The sequence below is a fragment of the Cygnus atratus genome, chromosome 6 (assembly GCF_013377495.2).
Source record: "Cygnus atratus isolate AKBS03 ecotype Queensland, Australia chromosome 6, CAtr_DNAZoo_HiC_assembly, whole genome shotgun sequence".
Lineage (NCBI taxonomy): Eukaryota > Metazoa > Chordata > Aves > Anseriformes > Anatidae > Cygnus > Cygnus atratus.
This window is the reverse complement of record NC_066367.1, coordinates 6,734,251-6,758,302: the sequence shown is the minus strand read 5'-3', so window position 1 is coordinate 6,758,302 and position 24,052 is coordinate 6,734,251. Positions and strand designations below refer to the sequence as shown.

The window sequence follows — 24,052 nt, the reverse complement described above, 5'->3', positions numbered from 1 at the left end:
TAAGAACTCAATAACAACAAAACCCCCCAAACAATCAAGACTGCATTTCCAAACCATCACCTCAAAATGAGCTTTCCAAGCACCATTGGCTCTGCTCCGCAGTCGGTCTGCACAACAGCACAGGGAAATGTAAATGTTTTGCTCAGCATCTCCTGAAGAACAAGCGATGGAGTCAAAACCAGAACACAGCCCTCTCGCTTTGAACCTTGCCTTTGAATTTCCAGATCAACCTTTTCACAGCTGGTGCGGACAGGCACTGGATTAGCCGTGCTCACATGTCAGCTAATGCCAGCCGCTTTATGCTGATTTCCATCCCTTCGGCTGGCAAAGGCAAGCAAACCTGTATTAATTATCATTATAATGACTTAAAGCGAGCAGTTGATCTACCAGTAGCAAACAGGAGGAACCCAAGCCAAAGCACCAGTACATAACTACTGGTTTTGCTGTCCTAATTCAGGATATGAATGTCGTGTGAGACAAGATTACTTGTTTCTCTGTATATTAACCTCACAGCTTAAAACAGCAGGGAAGACAAAGACAGGTGTTTTATCCCTGGCTCCCTCCTCATCTTTCATTTGAGCTCCTTGCTTGAATTAAAACCCAGCTCGCTTTGCCTTCCCATTTTAATACAGAGTAGCTCATTAGGGTTAGTTGAACCAAGAAACGTGTGCATATACATGTATCTCTATACAAATGCATCTATATAATCTCACACATCTATCTTGCACCACAAATGCCCCCCAAAGCAACACGTCCCTTTCTTTTTCATGGAAGTTGTACCTCAGTGAGGTCCCACTGAATGGTGCTCCCTGTCTCTCTCCCCATCTACCCCGTCTTGAGAAGCAAATCTGGGAGGAGAAGGGAAAACCAAAAAAGAAGACTGCTCCTTCCCTTTGTCAGACAGCCTGACTGTGCCTCGGAGCCGTTACAGAGAGGCTGTGCACTCCTGAATGCTAAATAAGCTCCCAGGCTACAGACTCTCTCTCAGCGGAGCTTAAAAAGAGATCTGGCTCAGCACAGGGACCAGTTGGCATGGCAACGTGGAAAAAGGCAGCCAGCAGCGCCTGGCACTCCTCGCAGTAGTAGCAGCGGACTCGCGTCTTCGTAGCTGCTCTGACGGCACCAGGGTCAGCCCCGCAACGCCTGCAGGGAATGGGACCGGCCTCCAGCAGGCACAGCCAGGGGGAGCTCAGCTTAGCCACGGCTGGGCACCAAGCCACGCACGGGGGGCTCTGTAACGGGAAAAGTGAGGAAGAGCACGGGCTGTCACACCTGAGAACCTGCTGCTTCCCTTTCAAGGTGACTCTGGGGAAGAAGTTGCCATTTCAGCTGCGCCTGAAACAGAGGGGCTGTGTGCCTGCAAGACAAGGCTCTGTTGTTTGTTAAAGAATCCTCCTCCAAACCTTCCTGCCCTCAGATCAGAGCTGGAACAGAAAAGCTCCCTCTCACAAAGCTCCTGGTGTCACAACAAAACACAGCAGAAAGAACAGGGAGCACGAAGGAAGGAGCTGGTCGGTGCCGTCTCTCAGCCACATTCGAGCCCGGTCCTCTGCTGCCTCCACCGATGCTCTCTCCAGCAACGCCCCTCGAACACGTCTAAAATATTCCAGTAACGAGTCCCAGAAAATGACACTTGTATTACTCTTAACATAAAGAAGAAAAGTTTCCGAAGTCTGGTATGTTTGCCTGTCTCTAAATTGGCAAAGATGATGGTGCACAGTAATTACTGTCACATTTCCTGGGCAAAGGGAGGGAGATCAAAATGCCTAATTAACAGCTTCTGTCCCACGGGAGCTATCTATGACATGGAAAGATGCGTTCTTCAAGCTTTGCAAAACAAAAAACTGATACGGGATGAGCACAGCAATCGCATTCATCCTTCGACATCCCTCATTTTGCGTCCTTCTATACATTTTGTCTGCAGCGCTCGAGATGTGCTGGCTGCTGAAAATGCCCACCTGAGGGAGGCACCTTTAGGGAACAGGCGATCAGGGAGCTTGGGGGGCGTTGGGCAGCAGCAGGACAGCCAGTGCCAGCAGCCAAATGAAAGGAGAGCTGTGACAAAGCAGTGCTGTTGGGAAGAAAGGCTAAAAAGGCCTCTGGATGAAGAAGGCCTGTTTATATGTTTACTGGCAGTGCCATCTGTATCATAAAAAGAGAAAGACAAACATGCAAAGGAAAGATTAAATGACAAGTCCCTGGCAGGGGACACGAATCACTAACACATCCCAGGACCAAGCACTGACCTGCCTGGTGCAGTTTCAGCACGGAGAGGCCGTTGTGTTTGCTGACCCCGTGCACAGCGCCGCAGTCCTGCCCCCAAGCCAGCCATCACAGCTCCGGTCCTGCCCCAGTGGATGCAGCGCCTGGAGCCAGCAGAACTAGGGGTCACAGTGATTTTCTAACCGTGCAGTAGTGGTGAGGATGGTGAGGAAGAGCCTCTCTGCCTGGAGACGGGCTGCTACCAGGCTAGGCAAGATGATGGGACACGGATGGTTTCCTTGTTGTGCTGCCAGGTGGCTGGAACACGCACAATCCCTACCTGCACCACAACTCTTTTGCACAGACTAAAGGGACCCCGCATCTCTGCTCATCTGTTCACTGGCTACGACAGGGCACTCCTTCAGGCTGACATTCCCTGCAGCTTATTTCAATACGCTTTTTTAAGGAGTAGTTGGTCACAGGAACACATTTGTTGCAGACGCCCAGTTAGTCTGGCTGAACAAAGCCTTAAAACAAATGGCTGAATCAGGACAGACTACATCCAGGGCTGGAACTTGAATTACCCCTTCCCACTTTCTTCCTCGGTTATTCCTTTTATACGGTGCCATTCCCTGCTGAGTCCCCTCTTCTCTGGGGCAATACTTGCCATCACGCAAAGGATGTGTTGGCTTCGGATGAACAGATAAAACTGAACCACTTTCCACTCTCCTTTTCTTCTGTTTTTCCTTCTTTCCCTGCCACCTCCTGCCCCTGCTTTGCTCCCTCACGTCTTTCCTCTCACCAGTTCTCTGCCCACCACCTCTCCTAACTTTCCCAGTGCTGGGTCTGGTCCCTTCCTTGGTCCCTCATGCCTCCCTCAGCTCAGCACTGCCCCTCTTTCATCCCTCTCTATGGGTCTAGGGCTCTCTCCTCTTTCTGTTTCTCTTACAGACTAACACTTACCCATCTCTGGGTCTCCACAGCCACCAAAGACACTTGCCTCTCTCATTTATCTGGCCTGGCCTTCCTCACATCCACCTTTCCTATGACTCAAAGGCTCTGAAAAACAATGCAGGAGAGCTCAACCTGTGATGCTCTGTGCTGTCTCATGAAGTCTGCTCCAATTTTCCAGCAGTCTTTTTGCATCCCACGCAGTTTGGGTACTCTGCCAATTAATGAAGAGCTCTGTCACTTTGGCAGGGCACGTTACTGTCCTTAATATCAACTGACACGGGGATGGAGCCACTGTCCTGCGGCTCTGATGATAGGATTTCAGGAAATGCTTTCCCTTAATCTGTCAGAAAAATAATTCATCAGATAACTGTGTGGGTAACCCACCCCCCCTCCGATTATAAGCTTGCATTTGGAATATAATGAAGAAAGCGCTCAATCAGCTGAGTCACTGTACACAGACAGAGCAGAGAAGAAGCTCCACAATACAGCTAACTGCTCTCACCCCTAATTATATCAATTTGACAGGTTAGTCATTACATTACTGAAAAGAAAAATAAATGCATTTTAAGTGCAGAAAAACAAACCTTTGCAGCTTGATGCTCCTTGCAAGTCAAACACGATGGATGGTGTTGAAGCACTGCTTCCCAGGGGCTGCTGAAGCACCTCTGCACTGCTCCTCGTTGCTTCCTCCCAACTAGTTGACCACAACTTCTCAGTATGCCAAGAAAAGGCTGCCATGCTCATACTTCTTCACAAGCCCAACACATCCTGTGCTCTACCATGGCTCCAATCCAAAGCTTTCCACATCAGCCCACTTCGGAGTGAGTTTCCAGAGATTCTACCATCACGCCCCCTGTGCAGCACACATCTCATGTGACGTGGAAACGTTTGGCTTGACAAAAGCTACAGCCCCGATCCTCCACGCTTAAGACTCACAAGATCCTCACCAAAGATGCTCTGTGTGTGCACACACACGTGAGCAAGAACGTGAAGAGGCAGGGATCAGGGAGAGGACGTTAAAACTTGGTGGGGTGCTGCAGCCTGCCCAAGGGCAAGGTGCCTTCAGGAACAACTCGGGAGCAGTGTGGGACTTGTAGTAGCCCAAATACGTATACATACACACACACACACTGAAAACGAGTATCTGCTTTAGCACCCTTTCTTATATCACATCCATAACAGCTTCGCATGCATTGTGCCAATAAACCAGGCCCATTCTCTCACACGTATTCGCCGTTGACTTCAGCGGATGCCGTATCAGGCCCCGAGGCTGCCCTCTCCGCAGCGCTGTGCGCTCTCCCACGTTCCCGTGGGCCCATTAGAAAGGAGGGCATTGATGTGCCTCCATAATGCAGCCCTTACCAGCACGACACAGAGGCAGATCAATCAAAGGCAACACAACAGCCAGATTCAGAGGATTCCAAAACTGAGGCCAGACTCAATAACTCTTAGATAGACGCCAAGAGAGAGAGAGACACACATCTATACAGGAAGGCAAATTTTAACTGTGCAAACCTAAAAACGTCACTTGCAGTGATAGATTGGATGTGTTGCTGCTCTCCTCCCCCACTAGCACCCCTCGCCTCCGCATCAGTGTTGGCATAAGGTGCCTTTGTCCTGGTGGCTCTAACCTTCCCTTTAACACACAGATTGTACAGCACGAGCCCTGCAAACTGTGCCATGCCCCCGGGGTGATATGGCACTGCTGCTGAATGCCTCCCTCTGGGGGATGCCTGTTTCATGAACGAATCCCAGCTTGTGGGTCAGTTGGTGCCGGGGAGCTGATGCGAAATGCCTCGAACCACAACTGAAATCTCACCAGCAGGGATCGGGCAGCGTGCAGCTGCCCAGGGAAATGCCCTGCTCGTACCTGTGCTCCATTCGGATGAGCTTCTTCTTGCTGATACTGGGGATTTATGGACTCTGACACGGAAGCTGAGAAGCCAGAGCAGCCTAGGTTATTGGTCTGGACTTACACCAGGGAAAATAAAATCCCTATAAATCCACAGAAACTCAGTTTGGCTTAATTATCTTGGTCGACCTTGGCTTCCTGTGCATTTTCTCCTCAGCTGTTTGGAGTCAGAAAGCTACTACAAATGATTAAATGATTTGCATTATTGGTAATTATGTGTATCACAGTGGCATTTAAATGTCGTATCTGATACAACACCCCACTGCAGTTACAATTTACAAGCAAACAGAGCAAAGATGGCTGAAGTCAGCGGCAAATGGCAATCCTGGTTTCAAGATCAAACTCTGAATCAAATTGCTTCATGATGCTGTAAGTATGTCCCGCTAGCAAACACCAGTGTGGCTTTGGCAACCCATGCCCCCCTTCATTTCTGTCACTGCCCTAAATTGCTGACAGGTTTCTCCTGATGGCCTTTAAAAGGAGTGAAATGATTAAAAATATATTTTATGTACCCTAAGATGTTTTACCTTGCATTAACGTTCCTCTAAGTCAGAGCTCAAGGATTTGAATTTCCAGAGAACTAGAAATTCAGGCGTGAAGGCAAGCAGTTTTAGGGACTTTTCTGGTTTTCAAGGACAAAGAAAGATGCCATGAAATAAGCTATATTAAGACTCCCTAGCAATAACTGCATGTATTGACAGTAAGTCCCCACACAAGAGATCTTGCAATCTAAGTAGACAGTGAGAAAAAAGCAGGGGAGGAGGAAATGAGGCCACAAAGTGGTGATCGAAGCAAACTTCACACGGATCAAGAGCAGTCTCATTCCCTCGGTAAGTGCACTTCTCTGGTCCTGCTGCCACATTTGGATTCGTTCTGCTCTTTAATTCCTCATCTAAAAAAGCGTTGTGAAAATACACTACTGCAATGCCCAATGATTTGCTGCACTGGGTTCCTGCTTCCTCTCAGCCATTAGCTGCAAATTCCCCAATTAAATGTCCATGTCTCTGAGACACTGCCCCAAGCTTTGAGAGCATCTGGGAGGAGTATTTCTCTTCTCCTTTTATAAGGAGAGGAAATTCCTCTTCATTCTGTCGAGTTATTACTTCTCCATGTGTACGGGTGACTTGTCCAAGGTTGTTTGAAACATTTGTGGCAAAGGAGAAAAACACTCCAGTCTTTCCACAGCCCTAAGAACAGCAGCATCTTACCTCTGTGATCCTGTACAGCTGCTCCTGTTAATTTTCTGGCTAAGCACAGTACAAAGTTAGGTTAGAGCAAAGGAAAGAGATCTTGTTATCATCCTCCCAAACTATCACCAACAACGTGCTCACCTGAATGCTTACACAGGATTTCTTTTACTGTTGGCTTTCTAGTTTTGGCTATCCACAAAAAGAGACTCTTAAAATCCAAACCCATTTCCTTGTAGCAGAAGTATTCATTTCTAGTAGAATTGCTTATGAAATGACTTTAGGGTCTGAGAGTCTTAACATTCTCCAACTGCTGAGAAATTATGGATAACATCTCAAAGTGCTGTCAACAGCCAACAAATATTGCTAGAAAGATCTCTTTAGCATGCATGGATGGATGCATCAAGGGCACTAGCGCCTGTACAAGAGACATTCCTCTTGCATTGTGCATTTGGGGTTTAAAGAGGGAGCTCTGCACAGAGTGAATTAGCATTTACTTCTAAAACAGGAAATTTGCTTTGCATATTTCATTTTAACACAGTCACACTTTTTTCTCCCCCAAGTAACAAGCTGAATCCTAAAATCCTAACATAGTTTACAAAGAGACAAGGCCCCAGAGAGTATCCCAGCCTAGCCAATGGCGAATAAATGCTGAATGTGCTATTCCTGGCCAGACTGATCAACAGGTTATTCTGCAAACAGTCGGTGAGTTTCTAGATGTTGTTACTTGTGAGCAGTAACAGCAGAAACCAAACTTTGCATGCACACACACACAAGAGCAGGACACTATCAGTGCACAGCACCTGAGTGGTTTCCTGCTCCCAGCCCCAAGCAGCCATGTGCTTCCTCTGCACTGGCTGCTCTCCCCATCCCCAGGGATCCTTGCATCTACCAGGAAGCCCTAAGCCGCCCTCATGGCTTTCCTAAAATCTTCTCAGAGCACTGCCCAGTGTTCAGCTGTGTTCAGCTGCAGGTTGTTGAGGTATGTTACCTGCGGTCTCCCTGTCCCCTGCCGACAGCTCTCCGTTGATCCCGTTCTCTTTGGTCCGAGCGTACGTCCCTGGCTGCTCCCGGCCGCCCAGCCCGGGCTCCTCGTCCTCTTGGTAGGGAAACCCATTGGCACTTCTGACCAGTCCGGCACCCGCGCCACCCTGTTCCTTGATTTCGGGTGAATGTGGGTGTGAAGAAGCCTCTGTTAGCTGACCCGAAGTCCAGTGCGGTGCCTTGGCTTCGTCTTTCCTATCCTCCGCCATTTCTCCCCTCCTTCACCGCTTGTCCTGTAACGACACGAGCAGGAGAGATCAGCACCGAGGGGGCGACTGTGCCCCGGCCAGCACACAGCCACCAGGCACAGCACAGGAGTGGTACCAGCAGCTCTTGTTCTGCAGATGAGAGAGGGCTTAAATGCAGAAGTGTCTCTGCTTGCTTGTCCTGGCCACGAGTGAGCCAGCTTTGAAACCAACACAAGCCATGAGTGGTAAAAAATCATGGGTCAAATCCTCCCTGACTCCCAGGTGCCACTAACACTGACTTCTGGAGGGCTGCCTTTTGCTGATCTGATTTTAACTCATTAATGACAGTGAAATGTAAACCCTTGATGAGAAGTGAATCAATATCGGGATGCAATGACGTCTTCCAGGGTGACAGAAGGAATGCAGGATAGATATAGAGGATATTCCAGGGCAGAGAGAATGCAGTAACTGCTTAGAGACGTGAAGCTGCTAGTAACATTTTCCCCCTGCAGTCACAAATAACGGGTGCAGCTATGAGCTCAGCCTTCGCCTAACAGGGAGCTCTTCAGGCCCAGGATCCGTCCTGTACAGCATCTGCAGCCTGCTGCGATCTGCGGCAGAGACAACACTTCAGAACATTCACTGGGCTCCCGAACATATGTGCTGTCTGACCCTGCGTGCATCCCCTCTTACTGTTCTGGGAGCATTCGCACCCATTTGCTTTTGTCCCAAACAGTGCGTGGGAAACATTTGTTTCCCATACAAGTGTTTGCATTCTCCTATGACTATCAGTATTTATACATAAACAAAACTAATAATTATTTGCTACTTCACATGTGTTTCACTGCTGTTAATTAGCTCACATTTGTCCAAGCCAGGAAAGAAGCCATTGCACAAGCCACAGGCTTTGGCTGTGCCTCATGGACCAGTAGCTCCTCAGTAGGTAAGCTTAGGAAGACAGCATATTTTAACCTGTGTTTCCATGATAAGGTAAATTCTGCGGGGACAGAAAGGCTTGACGACTGCCAGCAACATCAAAGTGAGAACCAAAAACCAGAAGGCCTTGTCCAACAGCACTTGCCACCTTTTTTTTTTTTTTTCCTGGGAGGAAAAAAAACACCTAAAAGAAATCAGCTGAATGCGGTTGAGCAACCACGTATTGCAATGGCTGAGCAGTCTAGAAACAAATGCAGAAGACTACACAGTGCATATATTCTGCAGACACTGAATTAAAATCCCACCATGACAGAACAACGGTTTGCACAGAGCCAGGTCAATTTGCAGGAGGTATCTAAGCATGATGAAAGACTATTATTATTTGTCTTATAATTATTCACCATTGATAACTCAACCCCCTTCTGATCAGATATTGTTTAATAATAATGGCTTTCTGTGCTGCTTTAAATTAAAAATCACGGTGAATCATGAATATGGTATTTCATTCATAATAAAGGTGTGACTCAAACTCTAATTCTACCCCAAAATGGAATAACAACTCTTTCTCCACCCAGTGAAACCCTGTGGTTTGGGAGGTGCAGCTCTGCTCTCACACCCACCCAGCACTGTTCCCTGGGGATATACAACTGCATGAAGACTGCAGGAGCAGGTGAAAACTCACACCCAGCATTTTGTCTGAGCTGTAACAAAAACGGTGGGCTGAGCAGTGTCACAGAGCTCGGTGGCCCCGAGACGTGCCCCCATGGGCTGCAGACATCATAAACACATCCGCACCCCTTTGCTTTCCCTGCCTCCTTTACCCCGGCCATCAGGGAGCGATTCCACACGTACAGCCAGAGCCTCGATGCAGCCGCCTGGAATCCAGCCGGGAGAGATGAAGGGGTGATAACCAAGGAGGGAGCCCAAGCTGGGCAAAAGGCCCTCTCCCGTGTACCAAAGAGACAATGCTCTGCCTCTAGGTGCTTACCGCATGAGATCAGAACGCAATCTCTGATTCACCTTTCCAAAATGTTCGTCCACAGGACAGATGTCTCCCTCAGTACAGGAGCAAGCAGCACACAACCAAAGCCACTGATGCCTGGGGTCCGAGGGCAGGATGGAGCCTGTTCTGGGCAGACCAGTGAGATTCTCATCTACACCCCTCAAGGAGGCTCAGAAAACAACCCCCCCAACCCAATCCCTGGCTCAGCTTTCCCCCACCCACCCCGTGCATCTCGAACCCCAGGAGCAGCGTGAACCTGCAGCAGCTCAGCCCCTGGGTAACACAAACAGAGCCCGGAGCCTCTGCGGGGAGCGAGAGGGTAACGTAAGACATGACCATGGGGAAACGCATTTCTGAAAATCCTTTGGACGAAGGTAATGGTTCTGACCCCACCGCCGCAGCCTGCAGCCTGTTATCTCTGAAGTGCCCTTCCCCGTCCGTGGCAGACACTCCCCGCTTCTCTTCAAGCTCTTGAGAAAGGATATTCGCATCCTTACAATGGACTGTGTCACAGAAGTCCTCTGTGGAAGCAACAGAAGTGCTTTTATCTTTAAAAATAAATACAGTGGGCAGGCTTCAATGAGAGTTGTATGTATCTGGAGGCAGAATTTGGCTCAGTATTTATAATAGACCGTTACAGAGTGAAACATGGATGAATTCATTCTTGACTCTCTGTTATTCATCAAGTGCTCTCAGAGTTTATAATGGTAGTAGAAACACTGCAAGTGAGTCACACAATGCATCTTTGTGCTCGGCAATCTAGCAATGACTCTGCTGTACGGCGTCATTCACTCGCGGCTCAGGTTCACAGCCAGCACACAGGTGGGCCCTACGCCATCAGGTCAGTTGTTTTTCTGCCATTTTTTACCTGAAATTCATGTCCTCCTAACTCATGCAGAGCACTTGGGATGGCATTATGGATCTGAGCTGGATATTCTGCCTTCTAAACTAATAGCTTGTACAGGAATGGGGGTAAAAACTGACTGCCTCATCCTTTTCAGCCATTTGGGAGCTGTAGAGGGAAGGGAAACACTTAAAATAACTTGGAATTAAGACAGAGGGACAAACCTCACAGGGAACATGCAGTCCAGCTTTGCAGCTATCTCCTCCTTTCAGAGGTGCTGTACATGTACTTCTCCCCCCGTGTGCTCTTTGGTGTGACACCGGCTCCTGCTGCCGTGGCTGGGCTGACCTGAGCCTGAGCGCCGCTAGCTGGAGGCACAGCAAATCACCCACTGTGATGCAGCACAAGGGCGTGATGTGCAAAGCCCAACATCATGCTGATTTACACGACTTGCTGTGCCAGCTGCCCTTCCATATATTTCGTGACTTCAGCTTAGCATTACACTAACGTTGCCTTGGCATGTAAGAGGATGAATTTTCTAAGAGTATCACTTTTTAAGAGAAATGAATTAGGCCAATATTGGAGGATTTTGCAAAGCCCTTGCTTTCCTGCAGGGTGCAAATTAGCTCATACTGGCAAATAACAGGGAAAACCTTAAATTCTTGTCTGTGTACCAACTGCCCAATTGGGGTGATGTACCTGCATACTAAATATCAGGCAGAGCGGATTAAAGGGTCCCAAGAGAATTTGCTGTTAAATTTACCTTACTGACAGCTGTGCCTTGAGAAGCCGAGGAAAGCAGTTGGGTATCAGGAACAAAAACATGAGAGAGGGGGTGGGAAATCTGGGAGGACAAATTCTGGTAATCTGCTGCCACTATCAGAAGCTCAGCCTTAGCTTTTGCACATAGGACATGAACACTGCCAGTGCTCCTGTTTTAAGTGCAATCTCCGAGTATTTAGAAAACAGGAGGGCTGATTTTGGATGCCGCTAAGAACCACACCAACACACAAAGAGATCTGTACCAAATTTCACCCTTTCATTACCGTTAACACACGCCTTTCCCCAAACTAATTGAATTCCTTGCAGCTGTGAGCTGCGTGCCTCACACGACTCAAAGAGAAGGGCAGCAAACAGACCACGAACCGGGAGGAAGCTTTGCGGCGTCTGGCAGGAGCCATGTTCGCCTCCCCCGTGCTTAAACGTTCAGTCACAGTCCACGAGCTGCTGGGCGATTAACAACACTCACCAGTTGATCCTAGGCATGTAAGTACCATAATTCTAGTAATATAATGTATTATCAGGACAAATTAAACCTCTCTCTCAATTGGAGCCACTCTACTTCTCAAGCCTAATAAAGGACAAATAGGTTTCTCTGTTAATTTATAACAAATCTGATTTATTTCTTCCTTGCCCATTCCTTGAGTTATTAGCTTGCAGCTAGATCTCTCTTTCTAGACAATACGAGCAAGACAATCCTCTTAAATACCACCTTGCATCTGTTACAAATACAGGCAGTGTTCATCTGCTCCCATCTGTATTAGCTTTCAGGGCTTTTAAAAGCTTTGCCAACCCTACACTGCAGACCATTAGTCAACAGCCACGCATTTTTTGTAGAAAATTCCTTCACTCACTTTTTTGGTCATACCTTGAGTTACAATACTGATGAAAAAGAGCAGATGGTGCCTGGACCACAGGCAGAACAAAGGCAGCTCGCTGTGGGAAGAGCAAGAAAATGTACTGCAACCTGCATCCTTGCCAGCACTGAAAATGAAGGAAGGCTCCAGCCTGCGCAGCAGCTGAGCTGACTTCCAGCACTGGCATTGCAGAGGACGAGCAGAGAGCCAGAGCAGCTGCTCAAGCTTCCCCACTCCTCCTTGCCCCTTGATTTAGCAGCCAGACAGCCCATCACCAGCAGTACGAGGTAACCGGTACGTACTGGTCTGCAGGCAGAACACTTGCTGGGGCACACAAAGTGGGGGAATAATTTCCCCTGTAGAAACACAACTCCTGACAAATTCCCCCTGCTCCTCACCAAGCCCTTCACGGCCAGCCAGGACACCCAAATGACGTAGAAGCGGGCCGAGACGCTGCACCAGTCTGTTCCTTGGTGACTGGAGCAGGAAGACATTTTAAGAAAAGGTTTTTGCCTGGTGAGTACCTCCGAACAGGATGCTCTGGCTCCTCCCTGCAGTGCAGCACAGAAAGGACTGCAGCTCCTTTGGCAGCAGCTAGGTCCTCCCCGCTGCAGGGACACAGGAGCAGGTGAGTGGATGAGGACGAGTCTTTCAACTGCCACTCCTGACCGACACAGCTCTTCCTCGCTGGGGAAGGTATTAATTCCCCATGGCTGCTGGAAAGGAGCTTAGAGCATGACCAAGCCAGGCTGCCATCGGCTGCTGCCCTCCAGACACGTGGCGGCCCCTGCTCCTGCGCCCAGGGACCGCACAAACTCGCTCAGGCTTCAGAAATCTAAACCCAGGCACCTCTTGCAATTGTGCAATAATGGCACCAGCAGCTTCTGCCTTTAAAAAAAAACCATCCGCCACGGGGCTCAGCTCTAGTTAAACAGCTCCGTGAATCCTCACCCACCCGTTCCTGCGCCAACACCACCCCTTTTTGACAGTTTCCATCCAGGATGCTGCATTTTTACACCATTTACCATTCATCAAATACGCTCCCAGGCGCGCATCTATCACTAGCCATGATTGCTTCCTGCAGGAGAGAGGAGAGGTATTTTAGCTGGTGAAGGAGCTGGTAACCATGACAACAGTGCCATGACAACTATAACAGATATCTGCAACGAGAAAGAAGGCAAAAAACTTATTACCTATCAATTTGGTCCCTGCTAAGGATGGCAAAAGCATCAAAGAAGCCAGAGCAGTCAGTAAAGGTGCTGACGCTGGATTGAATCACGCCCAGCCCTGTGGGTTTCAGGCACCTGAGCACCTTGTCCTCTCCTGCTCAGCAGCAGAGGGCAGGCCACGCTCCATCCCTGCTGACATCCTCCTCCTCCTCCTCCTCGCCCTCCTAAGGGGCTGACGGGTAAAGCCAGAGGACTGGCAGCTTTCCGCAGGAGCCTGGTGCTTCCCCCTGAAGCCAGCTCTCAGCAAGGCCAGGATTGCTCCCACGGAGCATCTCAGAGCCAAATTCCCCACCTGTTTTTTCTACCAAGTAGGCATTGGGAGCCTCTCCTCGTGTTTTTGGGAAGGAATTGCCTTTGGCAGGCTTGTTGAGGGTCCCCAGCCCTTAGCCAGTGCCCACAGGTGCTCCAGCGGGAGCCACTCACCAGGATGCTCAGGAGGCAGCGCTCAAGTGGCCTTTCCCCATAAAAATCTTGTGTCACCCTCTGAGCAGCTTTCCTCTCCTGGCCTCCTTGTTGCTGAAAGCTCTTGAAATCAAAACTTTCCATGTGCAGTGCTTTGGTTCCTCCAAACAAATGGAGGTTTGCAACTGTATATTAAGGAGTTAGTGCAATGAACACTTGTCTCCACAACACAGTCCTCGTTTGAGTTTTTATGGTCTGCTTCTCTCTACTGAATTGTTACAGATTTGCCTCACTTATCACACATAAGGTTTCAAAAAAGGCCAGATGAAACCTTTAGCTTAAGATGATTTTAAAGGGCAAAGGAATTCCCAGCAAGCACTCAGGGAGTATGTCTCCAATAAAAAGTAAGATCTGTGCTTTTCTTACTTCCCCCTTACCACAGTGGTCACTCCAAACCTTGGCAAGAAGAAAGCTTAAAAGGCCTAACACACCACAGCTGAGCTGTAGGATGGGCTGCACAAGCCAACTGATGTCCAGAACAGCACCAAGGGAACAATTCTTCAGCAGCCAGGAGCACACAGCTTCATACAGTCACTGCAGCCTGGGAATGAGCCTGGGGAAAAAAGGTAGCGCCAACCAAACCGTGTACTTGCCATGGCTGCTGCAAACAGGCTTCAGAGCTACGTGCCTGCTTTGCTCTCAGCTCATGCTATGATACCTCCATCTAAAAGCCCACGACAAGGCGAGGGTCCAATTTTGCAAGATTTCTTTTTTCCCCGCAGTGACCTTGCTAAGATACATTGATTTGATGCTGCATCTCTTCTCTCGAGAGGCTCCATGATGGATGACAGCTCCAATTAGGTAGCAAGGGCTATAATTAACTCTGCTACTATGTGACTTGCATACTGGGCGTGCAGGACAGGTCGGTGCTCTCACCGACATCAGCGGGGCCACTCTGCGTGCTGGTGAGACAAGCTGGACTGTTGAGCAGGGAGGTGCCACGCTGGTGACTGCTAAGCAAAACTCACATAAGCAGAATCTCACCCAGAACAAGCACATCATCTACACTGGGGAGTCTTGTCCTTCTCCACATATGTGAATCACTTCCATATCCCTTATTTCTTTCAGTCGAGCCAAGATCTCATTAAACATGACAACGTTTTCACATGATCTTAACTTTACTCCATGAACTTTTAATAAACAATAAAAAAAAAGCTGCCTCTATAAATGTGCCTGCATTTTTGATTTTTCAAAGGTCTTGCCTAACTTTCAGAACTAATTCCGTCCCTGCTGCAGCACAATCTTTGAAATACCCAGATGCTATCTTTGGAACATCATCACGTCAGCTCCTAGAAATGGTAAGACGGATGTCCTGGGCTAATTTCAGGCAGGCTCTTCTCCGTAAATATACGCAGGAGAACCAGCCCATAGACAAGACTCTGGAACGCTGCTTTTGTAACCTCTCCAGGCCCACGGAGCCCCAAAGAGGGACAGTTCAGTACCTCCAGAGGCAGATTTCCTGATCCAGCCACACTCTCAGCTTATTTCTGCCCTTCCATGCGCTGAGGTTAAGGAACGCTGTCATTATTCTGCAACTGAGCAAGCAACACAAGGATGCTGACGTGAAAATGAAGCACTGAAATGGTAACAGGAAAGGATCTTCAAGGCCATGTGCTTCTCCCGTTTGTATGGGCAAGTCTTGGCTCACGTGAAGAAGGTTTTCTCCCCAGGTCAGGGGCAGATTACTCTTTTGCTGAGAGTGCTTTTAGCTTCACTTCACAATGCTCAGACACACCAGGCAATCACGTCAGGCACACAGCGGAAGCAGAAACATCTTACTGTTGAGCAGAAGCATTGTTTATTCATGCTGAAAAAGAGCATCAGACAGAAGAAAGTTTGTTCGGAGGTCCCTCCGTCCAGACTCACTTAAGCATCTCTGATTCTCCGTGTCGTGGTTAGCAAACCTTGGAGGCAGAGGCCCAGGACCCATTACAGCCAACACAAACCAATGCTTTTAACCGCAGAACAAAACATCTAACTGGAAATAAATAAATAGAAATGAAGGGACAAAGGCTTGCAAAGCTGATGGGAAAAGAGGTTACTTGCAAAACCTGCTTGCTTTTATGATTGCAGCAAACTTGGCATGGGGCAGCTAGCGCTCAAGTTCTTTCCTAGGGAACGTCTGAGCAGTGACTGCTGTGCTGCAAAACCTCGGTCCTACCCAAGTGGTAGGATTATTTCATCTCTTCATCCTATTTGCTAACTAACGATGGTACAAACAAAATAATTCTATTAACTTAAATATCCCCTCATGCTTGCAAGACTTAAAAATATGCTATCCAGCCACCCACTTTTCTGACCCGTGGCTCTATACCCAGGCAAATAAAACACTCTCTCCCTACCTGGAAATGAGAACACCCAGAAATCTTTTGTGCCTTTAAACACTTCAGACAGCGAAATCACAATATTTGGGATACAATGTTATCACGTGATAGCTTTTCCCTGCCAAATCTTTACTCAGCCAACCCTACTGCTGACAAGAGGAAAGAAATGGAGCAGCCACTACCCAGCTTGCTTGGGCCCAGGGGACACAGGGCAGGGAGGACACAACAGGTAATGCAGGAACCCAAAATCGTGGTGTTGATTTTGCAGCCCTCACTTTCAGAGGTGTTTTTTCCCCTTGAAAGGACTTCGGTTAAGATCTTGGGATGGGCACTGAAACGGAACCAGGAGTTTATGTGACCTGGCTTGTATTTTAACTACAAGGCTTCTTTTTAATTTTGAATCCTTTTTTTTTTTTTTTTCTGAGTTAAGAAAATTAAGGTATTAATGTGTAAGGAGGAACCAACTCACTGAGTCATTCAGCCTTTCTGAAATCTTAATTGCAGGACTTGCTGTCACAGCAAAGGCCTATTTCAGAGCCTCGTTTCCTCCCCGGGCTCCCCCGGGTGCGTGCAATTACCTTCTTCTTGCTACAGGTTGGGTTTAACCTTGTTCTGCTGCCACACTGCTCCCACCCCGTGCCAAGGGGCTGACGTTCGTGTGTGAAGTCAGTGGTGTTCTCCCGGGATAAGACGAGGAATGAATGAGTTTTGTGGGAGGCAAGAAGCAAGCCCAGGGCCAGGGAAGTGCAAGAAAGTTGCACCGGGTGCAGAAAGTGTGTGTCACGAATGATAAGACTGACTGATGAACAAGTTCAGTAACTGAGGAAAAAGTCTAGAAACAAACAAGCCATGGGGCTTAATGAGTGTCGTTTTCATGTAAAGAGACAGCCAAGGGGAAGGAGGAAAGCTAGGATTTGCCATCTCTGATCAAACCACTGAGCCCAGACCCGGGCCATGAGCAGCGGCCAGCATGCGCTGCTCCACACGAAGAGGCAAGGAGCTCTACGGAGCTGCAGCCTCACATCAGCATGTTATCACCACCTGTGGTCCCCACCTGGTGGCACAACCTGCTGCTTTCCAGCACAGTCCGGGGCTACACGCCTAGAGGACCCAGATGACCATGTGCTTTCCAGGCTGTGCACGCACAAGACGCCCTCAAGGTCACTTTCTAGCCATGGGGAGTAACGTATCTGCCAGGCAGCTCCTGCCCAGACTGCAGGCAGAAATTTCCACTCAAAGGGCAACAAAAAGCACAACGGGATAGAAGATGGCAGAGCACAGATGGACAGAAAATTCACAAAAGCATTTGTGTGTTCGGGTGCTTCTGATGGCTTTTTTGAGTGGTACCAGGATCTAACGTGATGATTTAGGCCACTTCTGATTTCCTCTGGATTTTGTCTTTTGCAGTCTTTCAGCAGCACCAATACTGCTGTTGGTTTAGAATGTCTGAAGGCATTAAGTATTAATCACAACCGAAATACAGGAAGCCTGGAAAGGTGCAGAGAGTTGCAAGCAGGGTGATTAAAGATCCAGAGAAGCTTCTGTGCAAGGAATGGCTAAACAGGCTGAGGCTCTTCCTCCTGGGAAAGAGGGGAATGGGATGGGTTTAAAAAACACATGCAGCATAGAGAAGGCAAGAAGAGAAAACAAACGACCCCTCTTTCCATGAAGAGTAACAGTGCAGCAACCAGAGGGGATTCTTCCCACTGTAGGGAATTACTCTGGGATTAGCTGCTGCAGAAAGCTCCTATGATAAAAGTTCACAGAGGTTCAAAAGGCACCTGCTGAATTTGCCGTCCATTAATTTGCTCACGGTTTCTCCAATTCAAGAGCCTGTTCTGGCAGAGGACTGTTTTTACCACATAAATAAAATGTAGATCAAATGTGGCTTGGGGCCTTTACTTGCTAATATAATATGAATATTAAATAATTGCGTGGTTTCTTGTCATTGCTTTTTAAAGAAGGGATGGAATATCACCAAGAGGGATGGAATATCACAGCTCCTTGCTGAGCACCACAACGTTTAATAAACTGTGAAGGAAATTGCACAGCACAGAGTGTATCACGCTGCAAATAAAAAAACACCTATTGCTAGCAATGAACAGCTTTGTTGGTCTCCTAAGTTTCTAACTGAAACAGGATGTTACAGCTCGGATGCATGTCCATCACTCTGCTGATGCAGCCAAACAAGCTCTGTAGGCTACATCTTGCCACCTGCCTGGGGCTGGTGGAAAGGGGGTGCTCCTTTTCAACCTGTCCTGCAGAATCAGCCTGACCTCCTCCTGCTAAAATTCTGCAGCCAAAACACTGACACGGAGATGATGGTTAGGCTGGGGCCAAATGGGAGGATCAGCTGAGGGAAGAGGTTGGGGTAGGGGTGCCCGTGAAGACAAAAAGCGTGTGAGGAGACAGGAAGACAGATGGCCCTGCCAGAAGGACCTGGTTATGTATCCAGAGCTGCCACTTCTAAGAGGTCCCACGAGATACCAAACATAAATGTTTTATAGACGAGATGCTCAAAGCTGCAGCAGCGTAAGCAGCGCCTTGTATGTTTTCTTTTTCATTTAGGGCAAGCAGTCTGAAACACATGCCCTACCACTGACCTCAGCTCCGACCCAGAGGGGCTGTCTCTGCTCAGGAGGATGATTCATTCACTCTGCTAGAAGGGCTGGATGAATAGGCACTATTCACTCCGCAGGACACTTAGTGCCTGGGATTCCCTCAAAATTTAGGTCTGACATGACTGGGTCAGTAACCACGCGCTTTTGTTCCTGTTTCCTTGAACAGAAACGTCTCTTTGCATCCTTCAGTGGTTCCCACAAATCAGGTCGATTTTTATGGCTTGCTAATTATTACTGCTAGACTTCAGGACAAAAAGAAGAAAATTTCTGAAGGCTCAGGGCGCAGAACTTACAGAATAAATCACTGTCTATCCAGCAGCAATGAAAGCCAGCCATGGCAGCCGCTTACTTACACATCTGTACAGTGCTGAACTTTATTTGTTTAGGAACGGAAAGTTTTGTTCTGCTTCTGTTGACGAAGAACATTAAAGACAGCCCAAAAAGGCTAAAAAAATAAACCCTCTGTCACAAACCAGATTTTGTCAAGAGGTGCATCAACATACATCATGCATATGAAGCCATCTGCAAGGACGTTGGGGTTGCAAGGTTACACCTCGAGAGTTTGGCTGCGGAAGAAATTAGAGATGACGGCACAGTCCTAACTGGGTCTCCTTGTGCATATGTTCCAGGTTTGAGCCTAGTTCAGTAAACAGGTTTTACTCTTCCCCTTCCCTCTGCCTACATCATCCCAGTCTGGGCATCAGCCCTGGGGCTCCAGTCCCCCACCCAAGGCCTGTCCACGTTTGCTGTCCAGACTAAACATTTCACTGTTGCACACTTACATGTATTATCCTCCTCAAACCAGGAGGAGGTATCAAGTCCTCTCCTGCAGCTTTCATCCTAAGCAGTATTTTCCTCATTCCCATTCCTCTGTTACCTTCCAGTTTTCCTTCCTGAACTTCTTGCCCAGTTTCTTCTCTACAATCTGCCTAAAAATCCTCCTGAGGCTCCTCGCAGCCCAGGGAGCAGCACTGCACGGAGGGATGGACGGCATGAGGGACAGAGGGGCGCCTTGCTTCTGAGTCCAGACATCCAAAGCTGGTCTGAAGCGAGAAACTGCCATCACTCTCTGCACCGAGACTTACCCCACATCAAACACGAAGCATCCTTACAGAGCTGTGAAGACACATCCATAAAGAATTTTTAAGACAATACCTATATATTATATAAAGGAGGCCTTTGCTGCTGCCCTCGTGGCTGTTTCCAATCTGAAAGCATTTACAGGAGCGAGGCTGCAGCACAAACTAGAAGAATAAAACCCCAGAGCTCCTTTTCCTGAAGCACTGCTAAGATCAAACCCTACTGTGGGCCTGCCAGCCAGCGGAGATTTCCAGGAAGGATTTATGCTGGTGCTTTGTCAGGGCTCTCTGGGAACACTACAACAGTCAGGAAATTCTTCTTGAAGCAAATATTTACTTGTCCTTCAAGGAGGCACTTTATTTGACACAGAAGGACTTGATATGAAAGGACACTCCAAAACTGTAATTCTCGTTACATTTCAGTTGTCTTTTGCATTTCTGAACATTTTAGAGGGGCTTTCCTTGGTGAACTGGGAATTGTTAACATCAGGCTAATAAAGACTACAATACCCAAATCATTATATTTGACATAAAGCCCACGATCAAGTGCAAAAAATTATCATTTAAAAGGTAGGGTTGGTATTTCAAACATCGACCATTCAAACGATGTGCTGCTTTGAAGAAGGTACTGAGCTTTACTGTGCTGTGCAGCTTCCAAGGAGCATTGCTCACAGCCACTTGCAGCTTCTGAAACGAGGGTGGCATTCTTCCTCTCTGCACTGCAAGAAATGACTACTGAGACAACATGTTTTTAAATAGAAGGCTTCTTTCTATCAATACCAACTGCACACGATGGTGACAGGAAGTGATCGTATAATAAGTTCTCTCCATATAGCTACTACTTCATTGCTCCATTACTGAAAAAAAAAAAAAAAAAAAGGATGTGGGTATATTTTCTTTGGCTCTTGACCTTTCTCTACTGCTTTACCTGTTCAGAATCCCAGGATGCTTTAACATGAATGATTTCCAAAGTCTGTTGGGAGATTGATGAACACTGTCCAATGCCTCCCCTAACAGGCCAAAACAACCTGCTGCAAGAGAGAGGAACAGGAGGATGCAGGAGGAGCTGGTCTTGTGGTGGATCAGTGCAGCATCCAGTCTCCTGCTGAAATTCCCAGAGCAGTTCTCAGTCAGTGGTATAGAAAATGGCCAGGGAAAATATTCTGATGGCACAGCATTAAGTCACTTTTCACTCCAGGTCTTAAAAATCCAGATTAAAAATTCCTTCTGACTTGACTCCTAACATCCATTTCTCCATTTCAGCAGCTGCTGAAGAAGGAAGTTACGAGATCACAGAAAGAGAGGGCAGCAGCAAAGTGATGCAGCCATACTAGAGAACACGTTAGGGTCCCACGACTGTCCCATTTCTTCTAACCACTGGGAAGTGTTTATGCATGGCCAAATTAGACAGCAAAGGGTAAAACTGAACCCTTATACACCACAACAAATAACTAGCCCCTTTGCATCAAAAGGTCTAAGCAGCTGATGTGTTCTTGAGGAGGATGTAGAGCAGCCTAAGTGCACAGCAGATAAATAACTGGGGAAGTCCAGGGAGACACCAAGTCTCTTCTACATTGCTGAGATAGTTTTGTCCTTTCCCAAAGCCTAACTGCAGCATTCTGTCTTACAGGCAATCTTGCTACCTCTCTAAATTTTATTTTCAATGCTTCTTTGGAGGTGTGGGCTTGGCCTTACTGACAAAGCCAGGTATGGGAGGTCACCAGTGGGCCTTAACCTTCCCCAAAAGGCAGCTCCCCAGAGAAGGCTGTAATTCTTCTGCAGGTAAGCTAGGCAAGGACGTGGGGAAATAGCAGTAGCCTCCTGCAGGCAGGCTGTAGTTTAAAACACAAAAGTTACCAGCACTTCACTTCCACAAGTATTTAACAGCAGGAAATAGCCTATACAGTTTCTGATTGTAAACCAACCTCTTGTTCAGCAAAGAGCAAGTTGTAGCTTACGTCTTCTGACACCCTGCAGAATCACTGACCTGCGTTCCCGCGTTCCCTGCCTTTATGCCAGACTACAGACACATCCCAGTATAAATTCATTAGGTGTAGCACACAAAGCACAAAATGCAATGGAAATGTTTACATCGGACAGCCAAGCAGACCATCTAGAGATCAGACACTATCACCCCATTTCCAGGAGTTCGCATGTTGTAGACGTGTGGTGCTTTCAAGATCAATTCATTAACAGCAATGAACCATTCGATTCAGATCCTCCCTGATTTCCCTTTAACCCCTTCCTGCTGCTCTTCTCTGCAGCTGTTCACATGTACCACGATAAATGACAGCCCTGTACACGCCCCCCAGCTTCCTGAGCTTTATATGGGTGTTTTGATGGAGGGTCGTGCTCTCAGTAGTGAATCAAAGTACCTGTCAGTCGAGCTGCCTCTTTCAGGATTACAGACACAGCAGAAGCGTGATGCCAGAATACAGCTGAAGGAATGAAAAAGCAACATAAGGAGCACCTTACAAATCGCTTTAATTGTGCCCTCTTTACAGAAAAGACAACAATAGAACCTGGTAAAAAACAGACCACAATTTTCTGCATTCAGCAACACTTCCTTCCATTTTCCTTCCCTTGTCATCTCTGCACCAGCAATACTGAAATAACCAGCATCGCTGCAGTTGTAATGACTTAACACCCACCTCGAGCACATACAGAAAAAGACTAATTTAGTAGGCTTCAGTGCTTTTAAATTATGTTTGTTACCATGAGAACTTGATTAAAACGCCACCCACAAGCTTGCAGAAAGGGGGGAAAAACAACAACAACAACAACAATCTACTTTTAATCAGTGGTAGTACACTTGCTGCATTGCAGCATTTTCATAAGCTCCACAACCTCCTGCAGTAAGAGGCAGCAGAGATGCCCAGACAGATATATTTTGCTGAATGCTTTATTCTAGAAAAAATGTAGCTGACAGTATGGTTGTCACCCACTACTATTACACAATATTCCATTCAAGGAACATAAAGCACATCTACAAGTTCTGTTCCATGCTACAAATCGGAAAACCAGAGATTTACGTGTTTGTGCAAGGCAGAGGCAACCCTGACAGCCACCTGGGACAGGATTTTATTTTTGGTGAGATCTGAGACAAATCAAAGCTATGTAGCACTCTGGATTCTTCTCCATTTAGTCCATTTGCTAGTTGTATAAAATTAGGCTGATTTTTATGTGTATATATGTTTCTGGACATTCCTATGATACCACTGTGTCTGTCTGTTTGTTGTGTTGAAATTCACAGCCCCATGGCCTTTGGATTAACAGCTATGGACACTCCATTACTGCAGTTTGACTAGGAGGCACCCCGAGCCTGCAGCCACTTCAGAGCAGATAATTAGCACTGTGGCTCAATCAAGAGCCAGTAATAAGCTGCATAAATTAGCTTGTTCAGTAGGGTATGTTTTAAATGCAGGAGCTGATGCAGATGCTGACGGCACGAGAAGGGGGAAGAGTTTCACACCTCAAATTAGAATAATTGACTAGCCACTTACTCAAGGAGTCATCTCATGCAACTCTTTAAGAAGACACTCATTTATTCGTCCATGGGACAGAAACTGCCGTTATTCTAATTAAGAGAACGGCCAGAGCACATCCCATTTGAGATGGGAACAGAATGAACCTTCCTGTAAAAGACTGATGACCCTCTTGAGGACACTGTCCCTGTCACAGCACTAGGCATCCTCTGCACGACTTCACACGAATCAGCCTGAGGAGCAAAAACCTATCCCCCAGAGAGGGATGGCATGCACCAAGCCAGAAACCCCAGCTACCATCTTAGGAGAAGGGAAACAGAGAGCTGAAAGAAAGGGGAAAAATGGTCCTTTGGTACAACTTTGGAGGAGCAGGAAGGTCTGTCTTTTTTTCGCCCATATCTTCATACATTATTAGCTGTTCCAGCCCTTTAAGCACTGCAGACAACAACACGTTCTTCACCAGGGGAGGTAAGGAGCCCATGATCCAGCAGCTAACTGCAGCAAACCTGGGACCATGCCCCCATAGGGTTACAAAAAGAGGAAGAAGAACGGCACGATTAGCCAGACCTCCTGGTGATGAAAACATAACCGCTCTACTTTGAGTTCAAGAAAAAGCTTGGCTTACTTTTCATAGACATGTATTTTCCAGGAGATTAATATCGTTAGCAATTATAAGGTACTTTGAATAAGGAGATTTCCCTTTTATTATCTATGGGCTGCTGAGATTATGATTGTCCCACCTCTTCTCTGGATTAATGTAATTATTATTTGCTGGCAATTTGTCCTCTTCCAGTGGGTATTAGCTGCATGCAGTTCGCTAAAAATTGACCAAAGGAGGAAGAAATCCATGCTCTGATTTAAATGTCTATCAGATCATCTCAAATAGAGTTTTTCTTTCTCCTACCGCTGTGGTATAACGTATATATATTTCTATAACCATGAGGA

At 47.4% G+C, this 24,052-nt stretch overlaps 1 protein-coding gene across 4 annotated transcripts in view; it reads right to left on the bottom strand.

The window, feature by feature from the left end:
- Positions 1-24,052, bottom strand: part of MAP2 (microtubule associated protein 2) — a 196,606-nt gene that overhangs the window by 55,169 nt on the left and 117,385 nt on the right. For all 4 annotated transcript variants that reach the window (XM_035536777.1, XM_050711703.1, XM_035536779.2 and 1 more), the window contains exon 5: positions 7,247-7,532. In XM_035536777.1, coding sequence (XP_035392670.1) covers positions 7,247-7,508 — 262 coding nt within the window. In that variant the 5' untranslated portion in view covers positions 7,509-7,532. The remainder of the gene's footprint in view (positions 1-7,246; positions 7,533-24,052) is intronic.